Here is a 20,251-nt window from a genome sequence, read left to right on the forward strand (position 1 = left end):
AGAAACAAATAAACAGTCAACGAATGGAGTAATTCTTTCAGCTGCTTTTAATTTAACCTAAATAACTAAAATAACAGCCTCAGGTATGTCTTTTATTTTAACTGCTCTTAATAACAACTTCTGTCCAAAAACTGCAGGGAATTATTATAAACTTTTGGACATATAAAACAATCAGAGCTTGAGCCAAGAGTCAGACAGACTTCAGTGTTGGTGTCATTAATAAAAAACTGTGATTTACACCCGGAATGATGACTTGCGTTCCAAACCTTTTATTGTGAAAGATGGACCGGAAGTCTCTCTCTCATGTTCGCGGCGGTTTCAAGCGGCGCTTGTCGGTCGGTGGCAGCCTGCTCCGTTACTCTCGTTCGTGTCGGTGGTTTAACGGCAGCCTGTCGGGAGCTCCGCGGTCACATGAATGGAGGAAACGTTGAGTTTTGTCGGAGCGGACCGGAGGAGGAGGAAGAGGAGGTGAACTTTTCCCGCGGTAAGAAACCTGCCGTTAGCTAACGTTACAACTAACATCCAGCCAGAGTTACCGTTAACGTGTTGGAGTTAACGGACAGACTGAAGTTTCCGTTAGTAGCAGACCCGGTAGAAAAGTACGGAAACGGACTTTTTACTGCGTGCGTGTGTGTGTGTGTGTGTGTGTGTGGTCATTCCGCCGCGAGCCTTTTGTTCGGCGGCTGGCGGCTCGCGGCTCCGTTCCCATGGTGAAGCTTCATCAGCTCGCGAGACTGAGCGGAGACGTTACCCGCCGTTAACGGTGTGTTTTCACTGTAACATCAGCTGTTCTAAGTACTGTCGGGTTGAAGTAGAAGTATTTCAAGATGGGAGAAGACTTGGCTGTGTAGCTTGTAAATTCTCCCCTATCAATAAAGTTTTATCTTAATCTATAATTATTTATTTATTGATAACATTTTGTATTATTGATCTGAATAGAATAAGTAACTTATAACTAAAGGTATCTGATAAATGTAGTGGAGTATAAAGTCCAGTATGTCCCTCTGAATTGTTTTGGAGTAGAAGCATAAAGTAGAATTATATAGAAATACTCAAGTAAACTACAAATACCTTGATATTGTCCTTTAGTACTTGAGTAAATGTACTCAGTTTCTTTCCACCACTGTGTAAACATAGTGTTACTCCATTACAAATACGTACGCTAACTTAACTAAAGATACATAAGTATTAGCTATAATATTTACAGTATAATAAGTAAAAGTACTCATTATACAGTAAAATAGCTGTTTTCGTGTATTGGATTATATCATCATCTACATATTAAAGTACTTTTATTTGTATATTGTAGAGTCGTGATGGTACAGATATAGATTCACCCTAAAGAAACGTGCTGTTTTTATGATCTCGTCGCAGGTTTCCTGTATAAATCTGCTCGTTAGTTTCTCCACTCATTTATCATCTGTTCAGAAAATGTTCATCACAGTTTCAGGTTGCAGCGACACGTCTTCAGATATCTGATCAAACCCAAAGAGATCCAGTTTGTTCCTGCAGAAACACAGCAGGCATCGATGTTCGGACTGAATCTGCTCGTTCCAACCATCAGGGAACTGTGTTGCTTTAAACGGATCAATACTGATCGATGTTTAACGATTAATGTCAGCTCTCCTGTTTTAATTCAAACTTTTCTTGTGCAGGTGTCTTTGAGAAATTGTTCTTATTCTGCAAACCAAACAGAGTTGATGTGGAAAACGTTAAAGGAATGGAGGACGTGTTTGCTAACAGTCGGGGTTTGTTTCCTGTCTGCTCGATGATGAAGATGACGGTGAAACAGCAGGCAGGCAGATAAGAGGAGCGCAGATTACCGGTTATATAACAGACAGAGAGGAAGAGGCAGATGTCTTCAGCTTCTGATCGGGCAGAACATCTAACTGTGACTTGTTGTTAATAACAATCCTGCTTTAACGACAGACAGCTGCAGGCCGGACACCGTCAGTCGCACAGCTTCACTGTCTCTGTGTGATAACAGGAAATATTTCAGCCATCTTAAATGCTGGTTAGGTTTTTGGTGAGGAAGAAATGCACCATAGAAGAAGACACAGGACGGGTTTGTGTTCCCGCAGGAGCATCATTAGATGGAGGCTGTGGCTGGAATCTCTCCCTGCTGGCTGCCTGGCGCTCCGTGTTTACTGCTTACTGTAATATTTAACAGTCGAATCATCAACACGCAGTCCTCAAGAATCCCACAGTCATGAAGTAGCCTTCATGATAGCATAATTGCCACTTTGTGCTGTAAATCTGACAAACCAGTGCCGTTAATCTCACGTCTGAGTGGCGCCCTCGGTAGATTAAGTCATGTCATGTCAGTATGTCCCGTGATCCTTCCTCTCCAGGTGTGGTGGTGTAGCAGCGTAATGTGTAGTGATGGAGGAGGTGGCGCACAGCCACTACGTCGCCCAGCTGAAGGCCGAGTTCGACAGCTGCGACACAACGGCCACCGGCTTCCTGGATCGAGAGGAGCTGACGGCGCTCTGCCGAAAACTGCAGCTGGACGCTCACCTGCCGCTGCTGCTGGACACGCTGCTGGGAGAACGCACCTACGCCAGGGTAAAAGTACTCGCAGTATTTACTATTTACTAGTATTGGCCTCTTTTAGCTCCTAGTTCTGGTTTTGCTGCACATTTCCTGGTTCAGTGTGTCCAGCAGCTGTTTGGTAAAGTCTCTGATCACTTCCTGCTGAGCAGCAACCAGCAGACAGACTCAGTCAGAGACCAGCTGGGGGACACAGAGCAGCATTTAGCAGCTGAAGAGCTAAAGATAGTTCCCTCAGGAGGTGGAGGAGACCAAACACAGAGCTAAAAGAGAGAGAACACTGGACCGACGTTCATCAGGTGACACAAACACGACTCCGACGCGAACGATCGTGTCGTCTGACGTTGACACAAACACTTCCTGAGATGAAAACGTGTCTGAGCTGAATCCTTTGCTTGTTTTTCTGGACGTAACAATAACTGAATTGTCTTGAACCTCCAGGTGAACTTTGAGGAGTTTAAAGAAGGTTTTGTGGCCGTGCTGTCTCGCTCGCTGGACTTCAGCACATCAGAGGATGACAGCAGCTACCTGGAGCCAGGTAAGACTGGAGGGGGGGGGGTGGAGGTGTCCTAGAGGCTGCTGAGATAACCCTCATCTGTTAAAGTCTGGTGATGTTCTCTATTTAATCTCATGTTCATGTGAACAGTTCCCTCAATAATCTCCTAATTACTGCTTATTTTCAGTGTGAAAGGAATATGTTGTACATGAATTACGATGTTAATAACCTAATCCCGACCCCAGAATAAGGCTTTAACGAGTGCTTTATAATGACCAATCAGAGCCAACATGCTATGCTAATAAGCACCGAGTGAATGGTGAATATGTGGACCTTAATATAAAGTGTGACCCAATACATAAAGTGCCAAACGTGGATTCATCCACTGCAGAAAATAGTCCCAAACAAATGCACCACTCCCTCCTGATTGTTCGATAAACAGCAGTGAGCAGCTGCAGCGGCCGATTTACGTCTTCAGTAGGAACCAATGAGCTTGGAGCTGAGAGCCACAGACAGGAAGTCAGACGGTATTGAGAGACGGACTAACACGCTGGTGGTTTTGGGTCGGACAGAAACTGCTGTGTGTTGTGAGTAATGGCTGGAGTGTGTGAGCAGGATCAGAGTCTGGGACTGTGGTTGACGGGGGTTGTGGTGGCAGATGGTGGAGGTGGAGTACTTATTACACTGTTGTGCTGAAGCTATTTATGTATCTGTGTGAGTGCTGTTTACTCCACCTTCACAACACAGCCACAGTTAAACATCAGAGGAGTTGTGGCTGACGACAGACGTCTGATCGGATGATCCCCGTGTGACTGATCAGTGCTGGTGGATCTGTATTGATCGGTCAGGTGTCACTGGGTGAATCAGTGGTAAAAGTTGTGTGTGTGATACTCTGATTGTTGCTGACTGTTTTCAGAGTGAGCTGCTGAACAGAAACCTTTTTAAAGCTGAAAGATAAACGTGAATCAGATGAATGTTGAGAAACTGAAGCACAGTGAAAGCAGATGAGTCACAGTCAAAACCAGAATACTGAACACAGTCTGAACGTCCAGCGTCTCCGACACGAAGCCTGAAGAATTCAACATTAAGTGAGCAGATGACTCTTAATAAATGATTAAACGCACACTAACTTCATCCCTGTTTAGTGTTTTTCATTAAAGTGGGGGGGTCATCTGTCTGCACGCTGATTTTCATAGACATGAACTGGAACCAGTGGCTGCCCAGAAGGAAGGAAACCAGTCTTTAAACTGATGGATTTGAGTTTTGTTTCCTGCCCTCTTTGGTCCCCGCAGGTCCAGAATGTCTCAGTTTGTTAATGTGTGCTGGATCCTGGGCTTGGTGCTGCTCTGGGTCTGTTTAAAGTCCTGGTTCTGCTGCAGAGGAATCCTGTGTGACAGATTTTGGCTCCAGCCTTTAATTTGCTTCTTGTTTCTGTCTGTGAGTCTCCACAGTGACTCTGCAGCTGCTCTGACCTACATTCAACCTGACTGCTGGACTCACCCTCTGTCCCTCTGTCCCTCTGTCTGTCTGTCTGTCTGTCTGTCTGTCTGTCTGTCCGTCTGTCTGTCCGTCCCTCTGTCTGTCTGTCCCTCTGTCTGTCTGTCTGCCCATCCGTCTGTCTGTCTGTCCCTCTGTCCCTCTGTCTGTCTGTGTGTCTGTCCGTCTGTCTGTCTGTCCCTCTGTCTGTCTGTCCATCTGTCTGTCTGTGTGTCTGTCCGTCTGTCTGTCTGTCCCTCTGTCTGTCTGTCCATCTGTCTGTCTGTGTGTCTGCGCTATGTCTGTCTGTCCCTCTGTCCATCTGTCTGTCTGTCCCTCTGTCTATCCGTCTGTCCATCTGTCTGTCCCTATGTCCGTCTGTCCCTCTGTCCATCTGTCTGTCTGTCTGTCCCTCTGTCTGTCCCTCTGTCCATCTGTCTGTCTATCCGTCTGTCTGTCTGTCTGTCCCTCTGTCTGTCTGTCTGTCTGTCCGTCCGTCTGTCCCTCTGTCTGTCTGTCCGCCTGTCCCTCTGTCTGTCTGTCTGTCTGTCCCTCTGTCTGTCTGTCCGCCTGTCCCTCTGTCTGTCTGTCTGTCTGTCTGTCCCTCTGTCCGTCCGTCTGTCTGTCTGTCCCTCTGTCTGTCTGTCCATCTGTCTGTCTGTCCCTCTGTCCATCCGTCTGTCTGTCTGTCCCTCTGTCTATCCGTCTGTCCATCTGTCTGTCCCTATGTCCGTCTGTCCCTCTGTCCATCTGTCCCTCTGTCTGTCCCTCTGTCTGTCTGTCTGTCTGTCTGTCCGTCCGTCTGTCCCTCTGTCTGTCCCTCTGTCTGTCTGTCCCTCTGTCCATCCGTCTGTCTGTCTGTCTGTCCCTTTGTCTGTCTGTCCATCTGTCTCTCTGTCTGTCTGTCTCTGTCTGTCTGTCTGTCCGTCCATGCATTTGTCCATTTGTCTGTCTTTACGTCTTCTTCTTTGTCTCTCAGTTGTTCCAGAGGAGGTGAAGCCAAAGTTTGTGAAGGGAGCGAAACGTTATGGCCGCCGCTCCCGTCCTGACAGCAAACCCGATGCCGCTCTGACCTGCGACTCAGAGGACTCGCCGCCGTCCAGAACCGAAGCCACAGACTCGTCACCAGCCGGCGTCCGCAGGGCCAAACTCAGACGATCCACGTCTCTGGAGAGTGTCGAGGTGAGTCGGTTCAGGTCCTCCTCACATCTTTTGTGGTTTCCTGGAACATTCTTCCCGCCACTCCCGTGAAAGAAGAAGAAGCTGCCACAGTTCAAACTTAGCTTCATGCTAATGTCAGTGTTGACTGAGTTTATTTCTATCAGCACTAAATTAAAACAGGCTGCAGCTCATAAACTGCTTCTAACGTAGAGATGAGTCGTTACTGGCTGTTGTTTTTGTTGCTAACTGAGCTAGCTACTGCTAGCATACTAATAGCTGAGCACTTTAGAACGAAGAGTAAAAGAGGTGATCCACCGTAACCTGACACCTGATAAATTCTGTTTGATAATGATGTCAGGCGCAAAATTACACAATATACTCACTCAGCCTGGCTTCAACTAAAACTTGACCTCTGACCTTTGACCTCCTCATCACTGCTGCTTGTGATAGAACAGTCACAGCTTGTTGACCTCTGCTGAGACGGTGCTTCTCTGATGGATGATCATAATATGAGAGAACGCAGGAAACTCCAGCTGGGTGTTTATACACTCACCAAGGACACACACACTTTCACAGACACACACACACACGCACTCACACACACTTTCACACACACACACACACACACACACACACACTCACACACACACACTCACAGACACACACACACACACACACACCCACACACACACACACACACACACACACACACACACACACACGGACACACACGGAGCTCGGTGTGTCGTTGTGGAGCTCGTTGTGTTGTTGTGGAGCTCGTTGTGTCGTTGTGGAGCTCGTTGTGTTGTTGTGGAGCTCGTTGTGTATCGTTGTGGAGCTCGGTGTGTGTATCGTTGTGGAGCTCGTTGTGTCGTTGTGGAGCTCGTTGTGTCGTTGTGGAGCTCGGTGTGTCTTTGTGGAGCTCGTTGTGTCTTTGTGGAGCTCGTTGTGTCTTTGTGGAGCTCGGTGTGTCTTTGTGGAGCTCGTTGTGTTGTTGTGGAGCTCGGTGTGTCTTTGTGGAGCTCGTTGTGTCTTTGTGGAGCTTGTTGTGTCTTTGTGGAGCTCGTTGTGTTGTTGTGGAGCTCGGTGTGTGTCTTTGTGGAGCTCGTTGTGTCTTTGTGGAGCTCGGTGTGTCTTTGTGGAGCTCGTTGTGTCTTTGGTGTCTTTGTGGAGCTCGTTGTGTTGTTGTGGAGCTCGGTGTGTCTTTGTGGAGCTCGTTGTGTTGTTGTGGAGCTCGGTGTGTGTTTGTGGAGCTCGTTGTGTCTTTGTGGAGCTTGTTGTGTCTTTGTGGAGCTCGTTGTGTTGTTGTGGAGCTCGGTGTGTTGTTGTGGAGCTCGGTGTGTCTTTGTGGAGCTCGTTGTGTTGTTGTGGAGCTCGGTGTGTCTTTGTGGAGCTCGGTGTGTTGTTGTGGAGCTCGGTGTGTTGTTGTGGAGCTCGTTGTGTCTTTGTGGAGCTCGTTGTGTCTTTGTGGAGCTCGGTGTGTCTTTGTGGAGCTCGTTGTGTTGTTGTGGAGCTCGGTGTGTCTTTGTGGAGCTCGTTGTGTCTTTGTGGAGCTTGTTGTGTCTTTGTGGAGCTCGTTGTGTTGTTGTGGAGCTCGGTGTGTGTCTTTGTGGAGCTCGTTGTGTCTTTGTGGAGCTCGGTGTGTCTTTGTGGAGCTCGTTGTGTCTTTGGTGTCTTTGTGGAGCTCGTTGTGTTGTTGTGGAGCTCGGTGTGTCTTTGTGGAGCTCGTTGTGTTGTTGTGGAGCTCGGTGTGTGTTTGTGGAGCTCGTTGTGTCTTTGTGGAGCTTGTTGTGTCTTTGTGGAGCTCGTTGTGTTGTTGTGGAGCTCGGTGTGTTGTTGTGGAGCTCGGTGTGTCTTTGTGGAGCTCGTTGTGTTGTTGTGGAGCTCGGTGTGTCTTTGTGGAGCTCGGTGTGTTGTTGTGGAGCTCGGTGTGTTGTTGTGGAGCTCGGTGTGTCTTTGTGGAGCTCGGTGTGTTGTTGTGGAGCTCGTTGTGTCGTTGTGGAGCTCGGTGTGTTGTTGTGGAGCTCGTTGTGTCGTTGTGGAGCTCGTTGTGTTGTTGTGGAGCTCGTTGTGTCGTTGTGGAGCTCGGTGTGTCGTTGTGGAGCTCGGTGTGTCGTTGTGGAGCTCGGTGTGTCGTTGTGGAGCTCGTTGTGTATCGTTGTGGAGCTCGCTGTGTCGTTGTGGAGCTCGTTGTGTCGTTGTGGAGCTCGGTGTGTCGTTGTGGAGCTCGCTGTGTCCTTGTGGAGCTCGCTGTGTCGTTGTGGAGCTCGTTGTGTCGTTGTGGAGCTCGTTGTGTCGTTGTGGAGCTCGGTGTGTGTCTTTGTACCGGCTGGGTTTGGTTCGTCTCAGATATCCAGACATGCTGAGATTCTGCCGCTCTGCTGCAGTTTCTGCTGTCGATGATGTGAATACCTGAGGGGGGAGGAGGTGGGAGGGAGGGAGGAGCCGGCTGGGGGAGGTTTGGTGGTTTTGGGGGCGTTGGAGGTTTTTCAGGAAGTGGGATTGCGAGGAATGTGGCTGCTGGCAGACGCTCTGTGCTGGTTTGGCTGCGGGTCAAAGATGCAGGCTCTGTTGAGAAGCTTCTCAGCTGCTTCTTGTGCTCATTTCCAAACAGTTTTCTCTGCAGCAGCTGCAGCTTCTTTAAAACCAACACAAGTCAGACACACTGCCTGCTTTTCTCTGGTGTTTTATCCTGACTCCACCTCTTCTTCTTCTTCTTCGTCAGCGGTTCCTTCCCCAGAAACAGCAGAGATGTCCGATCCTTGTTATCGATCAGATGTTTATGTTGCCTCAGTGTTGATTCAATATGGATCTGACTGAAATGACAGCTGTAGATATTAAATGTGACAAAACTGCTTCTTTGTGAGCTACTTGATCCAAACACTAAAGTCCTGATTGAAAACTCTACTCTAGATTTAATTGATTGATTATTGATTGTTGTCTCAGCATCATTGTGTAGCACCTCTGTGCTCCTGCTCCGTGTTTCTGCAGCTGGTTGGTAGAGGTCATGTTATAATGACGACATTCAGCCTGAAGACGACTTTCACTTGTGCACCTCAGGTTTGGATTGATTACTGAACGGACCTGCCAATATTCAACATTATTAAGATTTCATATTGCAAAGTAAAAGAGCAAAACATTCAGCTTGAGCGAGCTCATCATCTGCTTATGTTTACACACATTCAGGTGAGGCTCAGGATTGACTTTCTGTCTGAAAGCACCTTTAGTGCCTGTTATCAAACTTCATAAATCAAATGATCAGTTTCTGTGTGGCATCAAGGACGATTCAGTTATTGTAGCTTGAAAAATGCTCAGATGATGAAACTGATCCGCAGCCTGAGGGTCAGCACTGCCTGAGAAGACAAGTGTAGGGAAAAATAGTCATCGTCACCAACATTATAAAGAGGGTTTGATTTTAAATGATGGATTAATTATTTCTAATCAGTCATTCTCTCAGTTTGAGGTTTGCAGATATTGTTGCTCCAAGTTAAATTTGCATTAATCTGTGATTGTAAGGTTTGAACGTCCTGCAGAGACCGTCTGACAGTCCGTTCTTCACTGTTCCTCCATGATGGAAACACAGCTGAGAGTGTTTCTGTCTCAGTCTGCTGTTACATCAGAGCGACTCTGTGTGTTTAAAATATTAATGAAAGAGTTTTTATGTAACTCGGCTCTGTGAAGCCTGGAGATTAAATACTGTTAGCTCTCTCTCTCTCTGTGTCTGCTGCATGTGGGTGTCTCTCGCCCAGTTGTCATCGTGGATTTCATTCGGCTTCAGCTGCTGAAATCTCTGTAAATACTTCATGTTTTGCAGTATTTAGTCAGTTACATAAAAGGCTTAAAGAGACACACGGAGAGTTTCTGTTGGTACTGTAGTGATCATTTCCATGGCAGCAAACGTTTTGGTCCACAGTCAAATATCTCAACAGCTATTGGCCGGATTTCCTCGACATTTCCTGATTCCATTCCTGCTGCTGGATGAGAGGGTGGGTGGGATTTTAGGGATGATCGAGACATAAAGGGTCCGCGGTCATGCCCAGTGTTATGTTGTGTTCGGACTCCGTGATACGAGCCTGTTACCAGTCCTGACAGAGGAGGAACTCAGTGCGCTTCCTCTGCAGGGACCAGGCTCTGAATCCAGTTCTGGGGACTTTATTTTTGACAGGTTTACCACAGAGGCCGGCTGTAGGTCGGGTGGTGGTTTGATCCCCTCCTCCTCCTCCTCCTCCTGTCCTCAGTCAGCCTCAGGTGTGACCACCTTCAATGAGTGTCTGACCAATAGGGCTTCATGCTGAAAAGGTGTGACATTTAAAATTCAGTAGGGTCACACAGCCTCCATGAATGAACATCAGCGTTAAACATTCAACAAAGATTTTAACCATGACTGTTTTCTGTGCCTTCATCGTCAGTAAAATCCAGTTTAGTCTTTGATTTGAAAATAAAAGCTGTTGATTCTCCCTGAGAAGTTGTGTGAGTTTCCACGTCCGCTTCTCCTTCATCTCTATGAATTATTCCAGACAAACTGACTCTGGAACAGTTTGACTTTGTCTCCACAGCAGCAACAAGGCTCCTTCAGTGATCCTCCTTCTGAAGGAGGTCTTAGCTTCTGTTAGCTCGCTCAGCACAAACCTGCCTGCAGGTTGGGGGAGGTTTGGTGCAGTTCAGCTGTTTGTAGCTGTGATGACTCAGTGAATTGTTAAAAACAGGTATTTGTGGAAATAAAAGCAGCACTGCAGCGGCTTCCTCCTCGTTAATTACCGGACCAGTTTCAAAAACCAAAACGAGCAAATAATTGAACAACTTGACAGAGGACATCATTTAGTTTGTTTTGTAATGTATAAACATGCAGATGTTTTAAAAGACGTGTTTATATTCTGATGAATATACTTCTAGTTTGCCCTGTTATCAACATAATGTACAAAAACAGATATTGATTCAAACTTACATCAGTTTTTGTAAGGAAGCATTTTGGACAGCCCTACTCGACTGTATGTGTGTGTGTGTGTGTGCTCACCAGCCTGTTAAAATTATCTGAGCTAACAGAGAAAATGTTATGAAAAGAGTGTGTGTGTGTGTGTGTGTGTGTGTGTGTGTGTGTGTGTGTGTGCATGTATGTGTGTGCAGTGATGCCAACAAACCAAACAGTGATCAGAAGAAATTCCTGAGCGGTCGTTACTTCTGCTAGACTGAACATATTGTGTGTGTGTGTGTGTTTGTGTATGCGTGTGTGTGTGTGTGTGTTTGTGTATGCGTGTGTGTGTGTGTGCGCGCGTGTGTGTTCAGTGTATGGACCCCAGTTGTCACGCTAAAGAGCTTATCATGTAAACTCAGCCATGTGTCAGGACATGTGTGAGAAACTGAACCTGTGACTTTTCTCTCACAGCAGAATTCATCAGGCGATTCAGATTGAGTCTGTTTGTCTTTGTGGAATTAACATGAACTGTTCTCCTGTTCCACTGTTCTATCTGTTCCACTGTTCTGCTGTTCTCCTGTTCCACTGTTCTCTCTGATCTCATCAGATTATTGTGACTCATTCATGTCAAAGCAGGATTTTACTGGTTGAGCTTCATTTGACTCTGTTTGATTCTTTTAATTCTGGATGAATCTGCATTAATGAGCTCTGTGTCTGCGTCTTTACATCCAATCAGACTTCATGAATTAAAGTTCCTCTCTGACGCTGGCAGCATGTGTGCAGAGGAGAGAGTACAGTGTGTGTGTGTGTGTGTGTGTGAGTGTGTGTGTGTGTCTGCGTGTGTGTGTGAGTGTGTGTGTGTGTGTGTGTGAGTGTGTGTGTGTGTCTGTGTGTGTGTGTGTGTGTGTGTGTGTGTGTGTCCCAGAGGAAACACACAGCCTCCATGAATGAACATTAGTGTTAAATATTGAACATTGTGTTGTATAACTGTTCTCACTGACTGACTCTGGAACACAGAGCGGTTTCCACACGCAGTATTAAACTGTGTGTTCTAGATATTATTCTACATTCAGCTGTGTGTAGTTGCTATGTGGTCGCTGTGTGGTCGCTGTGTGGTTGCTGTGGTCGCTGTGTGTGGTCGCTGTGTGTAGTCGCTGTGGGGTTTCTGTGTGTAGTTGCTGTGTGTAGTCGCTGGGTGTGGTCGTTTGTGTGTGGTTGCTGTGTGGTCGTTTGTGTGTAGTTGCTGTGTGTGGTCGCTGTGTGGTTGCTGTGGTAGCTGTGTGTGGTCGCTGTGTGTAGTCGCTGTGGGGTTTCTGTGTGTGGTCGCTGTGTGTAGTTGCTGTGTGTGGTCACCGTGTGGTTGCTGTGTGGTCACTCTGTGTAGTTGCTGTGTGGTCACCGTGTGGTTGCTGTGTGGTCACTGTGTAGTTGCTGTATGTGGTTGCTGTGTGGTCACTGTGTGTAGTTGCTGTGTGTGGTCGTGTGTGTGTAGTTGCTGTGTGTGGTCACTGTGTGTAGTTGCTGAGTGGTTGCTGAGTGGTTGCTGTGTGTAGTTGCTGAGTGGTTGCTGTGTGTGGTCGTCTGTGTGTAGTTGCTGTGTAGTTGCTGTGTGTGGTCGTGTGTGTGTAGTTGCTGTGTGTTGTTAGTGAGAAAAGGAGGTTAAAGCTGCTGTGAAAAATTCAGCAGCAGCAGATCAATTATTAACCTGTCAGTGTTTGAGAGTTAGCTGCAGCACGGTTAGCCTACATGTGTCACAGTGTGTTCACCGGCTAACATGAGGAGATACACGCACACACACACACACACACACACAAGCACACACACAAACACACACACAAGCACACACACACACACACACACACACACACACACACACACACACACACACACCATGTCTTGCAGACTGTCAGTGACCTCCATGTTTTTTTTTCTGCAGAGCCTGAAGTCTGATGAGGAGGCAGGAAGTCAGAAGGAGAACGTCCGGGCAGACTTTCAGTCCACAGGTACCCTCTGCTCTGCTGTTTATTTCTTCTCCTCTGACAGTAGTTTTATTGTGAACACTCTCACACTGGTCTGGACTTATCATCTCATAGTTGAGCCAGTTTACACAGACAGAACTCCAGCAGCCTCGTGTTTCACTTAAATACCTGTGAGTCCCACTAAAAACAAATCTGTGCAGCAGAGGTGGAGATATTGTGACCTTTAGTCCCCCTAGTGTGGGTCAAACTGGGAAACGCCACATCCGACATTACCCATAATGCACCTGGACAGTGTCTTTAGTAGTTTTGATGTGGGAGGAGGTTTATGACCCTTGAAATGATCTACTGAAGTCTTGTCAATGTGTTCGATCTGTTTGATTTCATGGTTCTGGCTGAATTGATGGTAGGCTAATGTAGATATTATGGTTCTGTCATGGCTGAGCTGAGGCGCCCAGGACTCACTAAACCCTGACTCAGATCATAACTTTGGGTTTAGTTGTTAGTTCCTGGATTTAAAGACTTGTCGGTCGGTTTTTGGGCTCTTTCAGTCCAGTGGTTTGAGTTTTGTGGTGTATGAGGTGACTTTACGTTCACCTTTCAATCAGCGTGGCTTTAACTTCACAACAAGCTCTGGAGCAGCTGGTCGACTCCTCGATGATCAGTATTAACTTCAATCTTTTCACGTGTGTGTCCTGCAGGCCCTCAGCAGGGGGAGGTGGAGCTGGGAGTTGTCATAGGAGGAGGTGGAGGCGTTCTGACGGCAGCGTGCGATCACCCGGGCCTGCGGCAGCTCAACACTGAGGTGAGACCCTGCCCACCTGCGGGTGGCACACAGAAACCACCTGAGGAAGTTTAACACGACTTATTATGGCCAGTAACAGCTTCAGCACTCCAACAGGAGCTGGACGTGCTGCTCAGGAAGTTGGACGCCGACATGGACGGCAGAGTCAGCATCAGGGACTTCCAGAAGGTTCTCTGCGGCTCCGCCCCTGTGTCCTGCTCCACCCCTGTACGATCAGCTGACCTGCAGAGGGCACCACACAGGGTCAGACACTCACACACACACACACTTATACAATGTACTACCATACTTAAAGCACCGGCAGAGGTAACATGGCTGTACAGCACAGATCTACGAGGTCTGAGGTGTTGCTCTTCCATTAAACTCCCCGCTCAAGACTGTTAGCATGATGCTGTTTTTCAGGTAAAAACAAGCTAAATATTCTTCCTTGTCTGTTAACCGTAAAAGAAATACTCTGATGGAGAAGCTAATGTTGATGTGAGCCTGATGGAGGAGCTAACACTGATGCTAGCCCTTTAAAACCACGTGAACCAGATGTTAATATATAGATTAAAACATCATATTAGATGTGATGTCTATGCAGACTCATTTAAAACTGTTAAAAAAGTTTTATTGTTTTTGATAAGATGTGATGTTCAGACTCTTGTTTGGAGGAATTATTTCCAGTTAACACAAACCTCTGATATCAAACATGCATTTCAGATCAAATTCAGTCAGTTTAAATAAGTCAAAAGATATTTGACTTGTATGAAATTCCACAGTTAGAGCGACAGTACAAAGCTCAGAGATAACTAATACCATCAGTCACTGACATGATGTTAATTTCTTCCTCATTTAAACTGAACTACAGCAGCGTTTCCCACCTGAGAGAGTTTCTGAGTTTACGAGGAGCTCCTGAATGCAGCGCCAGCAGAGGCAGAAGCTCCAATCAGGAGGCTCTGCTGCAGCTGTCAGTCATCTGTCCAATCAGGTGGGAGGGACTCAGCCAGGTGCTGGAGGACAGGTAGCAGGTAGTTCAGACAGACAGGTAGAAATCATTATGTACTGCACCTCAGGTCTCATCTCAGGCTGCGGTTTGTTAACGTGGGTGAGGACAGACACCAGGACCTCCTGCTCCACGAAGGTGATTCAGAGATTCAAACATTAACATTTGACGTGATGTGATGAAAGGTGCATGTGTCCACACGGTCAGTCGGTGTAGAGAATTGTGTGGATATTAAGTCTCATAATGGAAACACTGCAAAGCTGGTTAACTGTACACAGATTAGCGTCTTTATGAGGAGGGAAGATGACTCGAGTTAAACATGTTGGTGACTAAATCAATGAACACAGCGTACAAATAAAAAAAAGAGAAGATGGTTAACTTAAAACACCATTAAATATAAGTGTAGGAGGTTCAACTAAATCTGAAGGGAGATGGTTGGTGAGGATTACGAACACTGTGTTTGACAGCAGCGTCTGTCCATGAGCTGTTGTCCCCCACACTGCTCTGCTCAGACAGCCTGGACTCTGATGCACTTCCATCACTCTGAGTTTGACGGTGTCGTCGTGTGTCGTGTTGTCATTCTGAAATCTGACCTGAGCGTCCGGAGCGTCCACGCTGAGACACATCTGTCGAAAATAGATCACCTCCAAATGTTTTCTCCATCTGATTTGCAAAAATCACGTTTCATGTTGTTTTTTGCTGTCCAGACTTTCTAAAATCAGTCTGGCTTTGGGCCGGCAGTGTGAGAAGGGTCACAGAGCTGCAGGATTCAGGAGGAGTGAGGCAGGGAGGAGGCAGGAATGAGGCAGGGAGGAGGCAGGGACGAGGCAGGAATGAGGCAGGAGCGAGGCAGGAATGAGGCAGGAGTGAGGCAGGGACGAGGCAGGAATGAGGCAGGAGCGAGGCAGGAATGAGGCAGGGATGAGGCAGGGACGAGGCAGGAGTGAGGCAGGGACGAGGCAGGAATGAGGCAGGAGTGAGGCAGGGACAAGGCAGGAGCGAGGCAGGAATGAGGCAGGAGCGAGGCAGGAATGAGGCAGGAGCGAGGCAGGAATGAGGCAGGAGTGAGGCAGGGATGAGGCAGGAATGAGGCAGGGATGAGACAGGAATGAGGCAGGGATGAGGCAGGGACGAGGCAGGAGTGAGGCAGGGACGAGGCAGGAATGAGGCAGGAGTGAGGCAGGGACGAGGCAGGAATGAGGCAGGAGCGAGGCAGGAATGAGGCAGGGATGAGGCAGGGACGAGGCAGGAGTGAGGCAGGGACGAGGCAGGAATGAGGCAGGAGTGAGGCAGGGACAAGGCAGGAGCGAGGCAGGAATGAGGCAGGAGCGAGGCAGGGACGAGGCAGGGATGAGACAGGAATGAGGCAGGGATGAGACAGGGATGAAGCAGGGGCGAGGCAGCCGGTGTGACAGTGAAATACTGCTAATAACTATTGGACATAAATGTGCAGCGTTCAGCGTTCAGGCCAGCAGCATCATGTGACCTGAACGGCGTCCGTTCTGCAAAGACCAGTTTAACGCTGAAATGTTTCGCTCCTGTTTGTAACATTAATGTTCAAACATATTTCTGTCCACACTCCCCGGCTGTGAGGTGCGTCAGGGGCGTGTCCAGGCCCACACGGCCCCCTGTGAAAGGAGGCTAATCCAGATTAAAATTTCCAGCGTCACACTACAACAACAGTCGTTTTTCAGGACTGTGAGAAAGCTGTTCATTACTCAGTAGAAACCTGTTCAAGAACAGAAACTCTCAGGCCTGAATGTGGACTAACGTCTGACCCCGGTCTCCTCTCGTCCATGCAGTCTCAGGCGGCGTTAGAGGAGCGCTCGGCTCGCTCCACCTCGCCGTCCCTGCTGACGGCCACGGTGGGTCAGAGAGTCCTCAGCCGGCTGGACGACGGCTCAGGATGCAGCAGCCCCGAGCGGGTCATCGCCCTCTGGACCGAGGAGGGCATCAGGAACAGCCGGGAGATCCTGCAGGTCAGCACAGACCAGGAACGGGGGTCTTATAGTGATCACATTAGGTTCTGTCTCTGTAGTGGAGATGATTCCTCACTACGGAGGAGAAGCTTTAATTAGAACAGTAAGATCAGGACAGAGACTCTGAAGGAAGATCTGGTTCCAGTTGATCCAGAATCTGGACTTCTGCTGCCTGTGAGAGCTCAGTCAGTTCAGACTTTGTGTTTGGTTGTTTTCAGAAGTGATTTAAGTAACGAACCCTCAACAAAACGTTGATCTGTTGGAACATTCAGCCACGTTCATCAGGAGTAATTTACAGTTTGATCCGAGAATGAAACCTGTGGATCAGTAGATGAGGAAGTGAGGAGCAGTTTGAGGTTTTCAAATTAAATATCAGAGATATCTGTTTTATCTGGACCTCCTTCTGGTCCCTGTCAGCTGTTAACTTTTCTTTTCATGTGGGTCTCCTCCGATCAAACACATTCACTTACAGGTAGCGTGTTTAGATTTGAACATGTTAGCATGTCAGCGCGCTATCTGTTAGCATGTAGTCTGATAAAATGTGGACAGTTAGAGTGGTGACATGCTAATCCTTTAGATTGTCAGATTGCTAAACATTAGCATGTTAGCACGCTGTGAACCAACAGACTGTTGGCAAACAATCCTACATTAGATCAGCTACATCCAGTATTCTGAGTTCATATCACAATATTAGCGCAGTTTATTGTTCAGTTTAATGAAATCTTAGTTGTTTTATGAAGTGAATCGAGTTTGTTAACCTGTTTCACACTTTCCTTCACGTAGTTCAGTCATAAGAACGCTGTTTTCTTTATGTTTGGTTGGTTCCTAAACGTGTCAGAAGTGTCTGATCAGGTGTTCATATAGTGACTGAATGACCGGCAGGAACACGTGAGACAGAGGGAGACCGCTGAGAACAGGGAGATTCTAGCAGCAGGTGAGGCAGGTAAATTCTTCCCTCTGTTCCCCTGCAGACTCTGGACTTCCCTCTGGAGGAGCGTCTCAGTCTGGCGGACCTCACTCTGGCTCTGGACAACGAGCTGCTGGTGAGCGGGAACGGCATCCACCAGGCGGCGCTCATCTCCTACAAGAACGAGATCCAACACCTGCAGTAGGTTTCCATCAGGTTTCCCTTCTGGTCAGCTCACGGCTCCACACCTGCAGCCCGATGACGTGTTTATAACATCACCTGAAACAAAGAGCGACTCCGCCAACATCAGGAGAAACGATTACGGAAATATACGAAGGTTCAGAGAAAACGAGCAAATGCTGCATATTTAAAGAGTGAGGAGGTTTTAAACGAGCTCACAGCTCCCTGTGGAGGTTTGTCTCAAACTAACTTTTACATTCAGTGTTTCTCACAAACATTTGAAAACCAGATTTAAAGTATCTAAGATCCAGTCTTCTTCGTCTTCTCTGCCTTTGTTGGCACTTTGCTGTCTTCATCAGTGAAATACCATGAAAGCACCTGCAGGAATGTGTGTCGTGTCACCTGTGCACATGTGAACCCACACGTGGAAACGCTGCTCTGGAGTTTTTCAGTTGGTCAGAAACTCCACAGAGAACCTGAAGAAAGCTGTGAGACGTGTCAGGATCTGACTCAGCCGATAGATGTGATAGGAAGCTGTTTTACTGGTTAGGGGGAGTTTTTCTCAGTCAGGTGTGGAAGCGTGAGGATGAAGCTCACAGCTTCAGTCGATAAGCAGCAGCTGGATACGTGCTCACACAGCAGAGTCCGAGTCGAGGTGAAGTCTGCTGTGAGGAGACGGGGGTGGACCATGGAGCTGTTCAGGAGAACCCGGGACCCGGGAACGTCTTTGGCCTAAACTACAAACCACTTCTGAAGCTTTGTGATGTAAACTACAGCTCTGTCGTCATCTGTGATGCTGATTAGCTCAGCTCGTGTTCTGCTCTCACTGTTGTCTAGTTTGCATCACCTCACAGGCGGAGCGGCATCTGGTCTGAATATTGAACACAATATATTGATGAAACTGTGGCGTCATTAAACCCGACTGATGACTGGATGGGTCGATAGCTGCCTTGTTAGCTAACAGAGGACAACATGTCCTTCAGGCAGGTTTTGAAGGTGTATTTTTTGCTGTTTTGAGGGAGCTAGGCTAGCAGTTTCCACCTACATCCAGCCGTTATGCTAAGCTAGGCTAAACACAGAGAAGTGATATCTGAAACATCTGACAGAGTGAAGCAGCATTTACACAGATGTTGGCCGGTTCTATAAAACAAACAGTGGAATCAAACTGTGCGGCAGAGACTTTGCTCTGATGCACGCTCAGGCTGCAGGTTTCCACTCAGGCCATCAGACGCTGCAGTGATTTCCTGTCACATCTACCGACCATCAACACAAACCAGCGAGCTGCTGCTGGGTCAGATGCAGCCTGGAGGTCAAAGGTCGAGCCCACATCATATCAGCTTCTCTGTGTGGTGACTGAAAAACCACCTAAAACAAACAGTGCTGTTTTACAACCACAGTTGAGGTGCCGCTGAGCGAGGCAGGCATCCCTGACCAGAGCTGGTCAGTGGTCACCAATATCAGACTGGTTGTACTGGTGTGAGACTGGTTCCCACTGCTTTCAGTACACCACTCCGTGTGTGTGGACAGGCCCTTTCCTCTTACTTTATTTCAATCAGAAGAGCTCCCCCTGCTGGAGGCCAGCTGTGTCTGCGATTCAGTGCTGAAGGATTCATCTGAAGTTGAGTCCAGATGTTAGAAATGTTTCAGTGTTTCTGTGCTTCAGACAAGCAGAAATGACCTTTTCAGCAGCACAGACTCTCTGGTTTCTCTGTCTTCACACATTTATCTTGTTTGTCCGAGCTTCATTCGAACCCACAGAGCTTTTATTAACTTCTACTGGAGATCAGTTCAGTGATACCAAATATGTTGAAATCCTGGAGATGTAGCTGAAATTAAGCCTCAGATATGGAGCATATATCTTATTTATAGGTTAAAAATAAAAATAAATGTTGATTTTTATTCATATTCAGCTAGAATCTACTAAAGAGTAGTGTGTGTGTGTGTGTCTGTGTCTGTGTGTGTGTGTGTGTGTGTCTGTGTGTGTGTCTGTGTCTGTGTGTGTGTGTGTGTGTGTGTGTGTGTGTGTCTGTGTGTGTGTGTGTGTGTGTGTCTGTGTGTGTGTGTGTCTCTGTGTGTGTCTGTGTCTGTGTGTGTGTGTGTGTGTGTCTGTGTGTGTGCGTTGTGTCTGTGTTTGTGTGTGTCTCTGTGTGTGTCTGTGTGCGTGTGTGTGTGTGTCTCTGTGTGTGTGTGTGTCTCTGCGTGTGTGTGTGTGCGTGTATGTGTGTCTCTGCGTGTGTGTGTGTATGTGTGTCTGTGTGTGTGTGTGTGTCTCTGCGTGTGTGTGTGTGTGTGTATGTGTGTCTCTGCGTGTGTGTGTGTATGTGTGTCTGTGTGTGTGTGTGTGTCTCTGCGTGTGTGTGTGTGTGTATGTGTGTCTCTGTGTGTGTGTGTGTGTGTGTATGTGTGTCTCTGCGTGTGTGTGTCTGTGCGTGTGTGTGTGTCTCTGCGTGTGTGTGTGTATGTGTGTGTGTGTGTGTGTCTCTGTGTGTGTGTGTGTCCAGGGCGGTGACGGAGCAGGCCTGCAGGGAGCGGGATAAGGTGAAGGCAGACCTGGATCTTGCTGATCAGAGGAACCTGCAGCTGGTCAGAGAGGTGGACGACCGGCACGCCAGCATGGAGACCCTCAACCAGAGCCGGATCAGGTCAGATTTGCTGGTTTCTACTGGACTGCAGCTGCTGGAGCCTCAGCCTTTATTACTGTCCTCCCAGTCGGGCCTGAAAGATGGAAGAGGAGTTAAAATGTTTATGTTTTGACCAGTAATGAGGTTTACATTGTGAGTTTTTTAACTTTGAGTTAAGCTGCAGGCATTTATTGGATGTCTGT

At 47.6% G+C, this 20,251-nt stretch overlaps 1 protein-coding gene across 2 annotated transcripts in view; it reads left to right on the forward strand.

The window, feature by feature from the left end:
- The first annotated feature begins 376 nt into the window (after nt 1-376).
- ninl (ninein-like) overlaps nt 377-20,251 on the forward strand; it is a 35,031-nt gene continuing 15,156 nt past the window's right edge. For both annotated transcript variants that reach the window (XM_041946907.1, XM_041946908.1), the window contains exons 1-10: nt 377-484; nt 2,352-2,565; nt 2,992-3,088; nt 5,502-5,704; nt 12,532-12,598; nt 13,273-13,376; nt 13,473-13,619; nt 16,164-16,340; nt 17,312-17,448; nt 19,929-20,069. In XM_041946907.1, the coding sequence (XP_041802841.1) occupies nt 2,383-2,565; nt 2,992-3,088; nt 5,502-5,704; nt 12,532-12,598; nt 13,273-13,376; nt 13,473-13,619; nt 16,164-16,340; nt 17,312-17,448; nt 19,929-20,069 (1,256 nt within the window). In that variant the 5' untranslated portion in view covers nt 377-484; nt 2,352-2,382. The remainder of the gene's footprint in view (nt 485-2,351; nt 2,566-2,991; nt 3,089-5,501; nt 5,705-12,531; nt 12,599-13,272; nt 13,377-13,472; nt 13,620-16,163; nt 16,341-17,311; nt 17,449-19,928; nt 20,070-20,251) is intronic.

This window comes from Chelmon rostratus, chromosome 11, assembly GCF_017976325.1.
Source record: "Chelmon rostratus isolate fCheRos1 chromosome 11, fCheRos1.pri, whole genome shotgun sequence".
Taxonomy (NCBI): Eukaryota; Metazoa; Chordata; class Actinopteri; order Chaetodontiformes; family Chaetodontidae; genus Chelmon; species Chelmon rostratus.